General features: G+C 41.1%; 1 protein-coding gene across 1 annotated transcript; it reads left to right on the forward strand.

Moving 5' to 3' along the window:
* Positions 1–5,222: 5,222 nt before the first annotated feature.
* Positions 5,223–6,191, forward strand: LOC130933986 (uncharacterized). The gene is made up of 2 exons (XM_057863577.1): positions 5,223–5,276; positions 5,820–6,191. Exons 1-2 carry the CDS (start codon positions 5,223–5,225, stop codon positions 6,189–6,191), a joined length of 426 nt encoding a protein of 141 aa, XP_057719560.1.
* Positions 6,192–6,833: the final 642 nt, after the last annotated feature.

The raw sequence follows: 6,833 nt of genomic DNA on the forward strand, positions 1-6,833 counted from the left end.
CCCACTCCTCAGTTGAACTGCTTGGCATTCTTCTGTTATCTGTTTAGATAGCTCCTGTTTTGCCTGATTCAACTGTGATTCCATGTTCTTGTTAGCAATTTTAGTCTCTTGGAGCATCTCTTTAAATTCTGTTAACTGTTTTGTCATCAGGGGTAATTGTTGATTGAGCTCAACCATCTGTTCTTGAGGATTAGGATCAGTGGCTAATGCCATAACTTCTTTTTGTGTAGAGGACTCATTGCTAGAGTACAAATGTTGATTTCTAGCAACAGTATCTATAAGCTCTTGAGTCTCATTAATCGTCTTCCTCATATGTATAGATCCACTAGCTGAGTAGTCTAGAGACATCTGAGCTTTTTCTGTAAGCCCGTAGTAGAAGATGTCTAACTGTACCCACTCTGAAAACATTTCAGAGGGGCATTTTCTTAGCATACCTCTATACCTCTCCCAGGCATTATAAAGGGATTCATTATCCTCTTGTTTAAAGCCTTGGATGTCCAGCCTTAGCTGTGTCATCCTTTTTAGAGGGTAAAATTGATTCAGGAATTTGTCTGATAACTGTTTCCATGTCTTTATGCTTGCTGTAGGTTGGTTATTTAACCACCTCTTAGCTTGATCTTTTACGGCAAATGGAAACAGTAATAATCTGTAGACATCCTGATCCACCTCTTTATCACGTACTGTGTTAGCAAGTTGTAAGAATTGTGCCAGAAACTCAGTAGGTTCTTCTTGTGGAAGACCGGAATACTGGCAATTTTGCTGCACCATGATAATGAGTTGAGGGTTTAGCTCAAAGCTGCTTGCTTTGATGGGAGGTATACAGATGCTACTCCCATATGCAGCTGTAATGGGGTTAGCATATGACTCCAGAGTCCTTTTGGACTGTTCATTCCCACTTATGTCCATAATGGAGAAAAGGGAATTGATGTGAATAGTAATCAAGATATATGTGTATATATATTTTTTTGAAAAGAGGAAAGATAAAAATGACAAAAAGACACCAAACTTAAAATTTTTCAGAAAATCAAACATGAATTTTCGAAAACCTAAAGAAAAACAAAAAGAAGACACCAAACTTAGAATTTTTAAAGATCAAAAAGGGACTAAGGACATGCAAATTCGAAAATTAAAAGAAAAACAAAAGCATGCAATTGACACCAAACTTAAAATATGAAACTACACTCAAATAAAAGACTCTAAACCAACAAAAATAAAACAGTCCTAATCTAAGCAACAAGATAAACCGTCAGTTGTCCAAACTCGAACAATCCTCGGCAACGGCGCCAAAAACTTGGTGCACGAAATTGCAATCACACTTTTGCAATCCCGCACAACTAACCAGCAAGTGCACTGGGTCGTCCAAGTAATACCTTACGTGAGTAAGGGTCGATCCCACGGAGATTGTCGGCTTGAAGCAAGCTATGGTTATCTTGTAACTCTTAGTTAGGATATCACAAATTATCATGATTGATTGTGAAAAGCAAAAGAACATGAAATAAGTACTTGTTTTGCAGTAATGGAGAATAGGTTGAGGTTTTGGAGATGCTCTGTCTTCTGAACCTCTGCTTTCCTACTGTCTTCTTCTTCAAACACGCAAGGCTCCTTCCATGGCAAGCTGTATGTAGGGTTTCACCGTTGTCAATGGCTACCTCCCATCCTCTCAGTGGAAATGTTCAACGCACCCTGTCACGGCACGGCTATCCAGCTGTCGGTTCTCGATCATGTCGGAATAGAATCCAGTGATTCTTTTGCGTCTGTCACTAACGCCCCACAATCGCGAGTTTGAAGCTCGTCACAGTTATTTAATCCTTGAATCCTACTCAGAATACCACAGACAAGGTTTAGACCTTCCGGATTCTCTTGAATGCCGCCATCAATTATAGCTTATACCACGAAGATTCCGATTAAAGAATCCAAGAGATATCTACTCAATCTAAGGTAGAACGGAGGTGGTTGTCAGGCACACGTTCATAGTTGAGAATGATGATGAGTGTCACGGATCATCACATTCATCAGGTTTAGGAACAAGTGATATCTTAGAATAGAAGCAAGCATGATTGAATGAAAAACAGTAGTAATTGCATTAATCCATCAAGACACAGCAGAGCTCCTCACCCCCAACCATGGGGTTCAGAGACTCATGCCGTAGAAGATACAATGAGAAACGTGTAAAGTGTCATGAGGTACCGATACAATGTCAAAAGATCCTATTAATAGTGAACTAGTAACCTAGGGTTTACAGAATTGAGTAAATGACAAAAAAATCCACTTCCGGGCCCACTTGGTGTGTGCTTGGGCTGAGCATTGAAGTATTTTCGTGTAGAGACTCTTTCTGGAGTTAAACGCCAGCTTTTATGCCAGTTTGGGCGTTTAACTCCAATTTTTATGCCAGTTCCAGCGTTAAACGCTGGGAATTCTGAAGCTGATTTGCAACGCCGATTTGGGCCATCAAATCTCGGGCAAAGTATGGACTATTCTACATTGCTGGAAAGCCCAGGATGTCTACTTTCCAACGCCGTTGAGAGCGCGCCAATTGGGCTTCTGTAGCTCCAGAAAATCCACTTCGAGTGCAGGGAGGTCAGAATCCAACAGCATCTGCAGTCATTTTCAGCCTCTAAATCAGATTTTTGCTCAGAACCCTCAATTTCAGCCAGAAAATACCTGAAATCACAGAAAAACACACAAACTCATAGTAAATTCCAGAAAAGTGAATTTTAACTAAAAACTAATAAAAATATAATAAAAACTAACTAAAATATACTAAAAATATACTCAAAACAATGCCAAAAAGCGTATAAATTATCCGCCCATCAATCTCCAAAACTCCAACATATTCTCCATTATTGAACAACAAGTAATTATTTCACGCTCTTTTAAATTTTTTTAGGAATTCAAACTGATAATCATAATTGATATCCTGACTAAGAATAATAAAATAATCATAGCCTGCTTCAAGCCAACAATCTCCGTGGGATCGACCCTTACTCACGTAAGGTATTACTTGGACGACCCAGTGCACTTGCTGGTTAGTTATGCGGATTGCAAAAGTGTGATTGCAATTTTGTGCACCAGCTAGGATGCCCGTAAGTTTCATTTAGGGTCAAGCAACGTGATTTTGTCCATGATTTAATTTGCTTGCCGATGATCGGTCTAGATCTTATCTTGGGATTAGACAGGTTATCTGAGAATGATTTCCTGCTCGATTGTTCTGCAAAATCGGTGGACTTTCTGCCGGAAGATACAGAAGGGCCGGTTGTATTGAATAGTTATTACTTGAATTCTATGATGGTGAATTATTCTGGGACCAAATGTCAGGGTGTTCTATTGTTAACTGTGGGTTTTTTGGGTGATGATCAAAGATTGGAGCAAATTTTGGTTGTGTGTGAGTTTCCAGAGGTGTTTCCCAACGATATTGATGAATTTTCACCTAACCGAGAGGTTGAGTTTGCTATTGAGTTGGTGCCTGGGGCTGGACCAATCTCGAGTGCTCCTTATAGGATGTCACCGCTAGAAATGGCCGAGCTAAAGTCTCAGTTAGAGGATCTGTTGGGTAAGAACTTTATTTGACCAAGTGTTTCTCTGTGGGGCACGCCAGTGTTACTGGTAAAGAAGAAAGACGGGAGTATACGGCCCTATGTGGATTATAGGCAGCTGAACAAGGTCACAATAAAGAATAAGTACCCACTGTCGAGGATTGATGATCTGATGGATCAGTTATAAGGATCTGCGGTTTTCTCCAAGATCGATTTACGATCCGGTTATCACCAGATAAGGGTGAAGGGTGAGAATATCCCTAAGACCGCTTTCATGACTCATTATGGTCATTACGAATACACTGTAATATCTTTTGGGTTGACAATTGCTCCTGCAGTGTTTATGGATTATATGAACAAAGTTTTCCGTCCATTTCTGGATAAATTCGTTGTTGTCTTCATTGATGACATACTAATTTACTCCAAAACTGAAGAAGAACATGCGGAACACTTGAGGACCGTATTGCAGATACTAAAGGAAAAGAAACTCTACGTAAAACTATCTAAATGTGAATTCTGGAAGAGTGAGGTGAGGTTTTTAGGTCACATGGTGAGTAAACAAGGTATAGCAGTAGACCCATCTAAGGTGGAGGCAGTAATGGATTGGGGGCGACCAACCTCTGTAACTAAGACAAGGAGTTTTCTGGGCTTAGCTGGCTATTACAGAAGATTCATCAAAGGCTTTTCGCATATAGCTTTGCCATTGACAAGGTTAACCCGCAAGGACCCGCCATTTGTTGGACCCCTGAGTGTGAGGAGAGCTTTCAGGCGTTGAAGCAAAAGTTAATGACCACGCTTGTATTGGTGTTACCTCAACCAAATAAATCATTTGACGTGTACTATGATGCCTCACTGAAGGGTCTAGGGTGCGTGCTGATGCAGCATCGTAATGTGGTGGCGTATGCCTTACGGTAGTTGAGACCTCCTGAAGTTAATTACCCTACACACGATTTGGAGCTTGCTGCGGTTGTGTTTGCACTAAAGGTGTGGAGGCATTACCTCTATGGTGTTAAGTTCCAAGTTTTCTCTGATCAGAAGAGCTTGAAATATCTCTTTGATCAGAAAGAACTTAATATGCAGCGGAGGAGGTGGATGGAATTACTGAAGGACTACGACTTTGAGTTGAATTACCATCCGGGGAAGGCGAATGTAGTGGCAGATGCGTTAAGTCGAAAGTCGTTGTATGCTGCTTGGATGATGCTTCGAGAAGAGAAGTTGCTCAAGGAATTTGAGAGTCTAAAAATTGGTGTTCAAGAAGTGTCTGGAACTCTGTGTTTGAGTCGATTACAGATCTCAAGTGATTTTAACTCCGAACTTCTAAAGGCTCATAAAAATGATGACGCATTATCGAAGGTGTTACCAGCTATTGAGGAAAGAAAGCAGTGGAGAGTTTTGGAAGATTAAGATGGGTTATGGAGATTCAAGGGTAGGATCATTGTGCCAGATATTGGCACTTTGCAGCAAGATATCTTAAAGGAAGCACATAAGAGCGGATTCTCTATTCACCCAGGGAGTACTAAGATGTACCATGATCTAAAGGCGATGTTTTGGTGGCCGAGTGTGAAGAATGATGTGGCGGAACATGTTTCAAAGTGTTTAACCTGTCAGAAAGTAAAGATCAAACACCAGAGACCTTCCGAGACGTTGCAACCTTTAGAGGTTCCACAATGAAAGTAGGAAAGCATTGCGATGGACTTTGTGTCGGGATTGCCAAGGACTAGGGCCGATTTTGAAGCTGTTTGGGTAATTATGGACCGACTAACGAAGTTAGCTCACTTTTTACCCATTTGAATGAATTACACCCTTGAGGAGCTAGTACGGTTATACATAAAAGAGATTGTGAGACTTCATGGTGTACCTTTTACTAGAATCTCCGATAGAGAGCCTTGTTTCACTTCGAGGTTTTAGGGTGCATTTCAGAAAGCTTTCAGAACCCGATTAAGCCTGAGCACAACTTACCATCCTCAAACAAATGGTCAACCCAAGAGGATGATCCTAACCTTAGAAGATATGTTGAGGGCTTGTGTTTTGGATCAGTCGGCAAGTTGGGATCGATATATGCTGTTAGTGGAGTTTGCGTACAATAATAGCTACCATGAGAGCATTGGAATGGCTCCGTATGAGGCTCTGTATGGGAGGAAATACCAATCTCTGCTATGCTGGCATGAGGCTAGGGAGAAAGGCTTGTTGGGGCTGGAGATGATAGATGAGAGCACTGAACAAGTCAAGAAAATTCGAGATAGGATGCTTACTATGCAGAGTCGTTAGAAGAGTTATACCGATTAGAGGCAGAAGCGCTTGGAATTTGAGGAAGGAGACCATGTTTTCCTTAAAGTTACTCCAACCACAGGAGTAGGTAGGGCAATTAAAGCGAAGAAGTTGAATCCTCGGTACATTGGTCCGTTTCAGATCCTGGAGAGAGTTGGACTGGTGGCGTATCAGATGGCTCTACCACCCCACCTTTCGAACCTACACGATGTATTTCACGTATCGCAGCTTCGGAAGTATACTCCTGATGCTGGCCATGTGTTAGAACCTGAATCTGTTCAGTTAAAAGAGGATCTGACGCTTCCAGTGGCTCCGGTCAGAATTGACGATACGAGTATCAAACGGTTGCGTGGAAAAGAGGTTTCGTTAGTCAAAGAGGCATGGAGTTGAGCCGGTATTGAGAAACACACTTGGGAACTTGAGTTGGAGATGCGAACTGATTACTCGCACTTATTCTCAGGTAATTGAATTCGAATTTTGTGGGCAAAATTTCCAATTAGGTGGGTAGAGTGTAAAACCCGATTAATTAATGACTAATTAACCCATAAATTAGAATTTATTCTAGAAAGCCAAAAAGTGTGATTTTTATGGTTTAATATGATAGAGGATATTGAAATGAGAATTTCGATACCAATTTTATAGAAATCGGCCCAAGACTGGACCGAACGGACCAAACCGGGCCAATCGGACCTATATTGGGTCCTTGGCCAACCAAACTAAATCGAAAACCCTAAAAACAGCACTCTCTCTCCTCCCTTAAACCTCAAACACGCTGGAAATTACAAAGAATGAGGGAAGAACACTCTTCCAAAGTTTCAACTCTCATTTGATCTTCAAGCCACCATAACTTTTGATCCATGGCTCCGATTGCTAAACCGTTTGTGACCACACGTTCAGCGCGACGAGCTCTACAAAAACCTACTATTTTTTTCTTGAGGTATGCCACAATTTTAGTTCAGTTTCTCAGCCCTTAAATTCGAATTTTTGGAGAAAAAGTGTTGAGATTTTGGGCTCTTTGATGTTATGGGATCC

The sequence above is a fragment of the Arachis stenosperma genome, chromosome 6 (genome assembly GCF_014773155.1).
Source record: "Arachis stenosperma cultivar V10309 chromosome 6, arast.V10309.gnm1.PFL2, whole genome shotgun sequence".
Lineage (NCBI taxonomy): Eukaryota > Viridiplantae > Streptophyta > Magnoliopsida > Fabales > Fabaceae > Arachis > Arachis stenosperma.

What these genes read in the sequence shown, in the direction of transcription:
- LOC130933986 (XM_057863577.1), top strand. Translation starts at nt 5,223, where the DNA reads ATGGACTTTGTGTCGGGATTGCCAAGGACTAGGGCCGATTTTGAAGCT. An exon ending in CCGATTTTGAAGCTGTTTGG is followed by an intron (nt 5,277 to 5,819) that starts GTAATTATGGAC and finishes TATACCGATTAG; the next exon opens with AGGCAGAAGCGCTTGGAATT.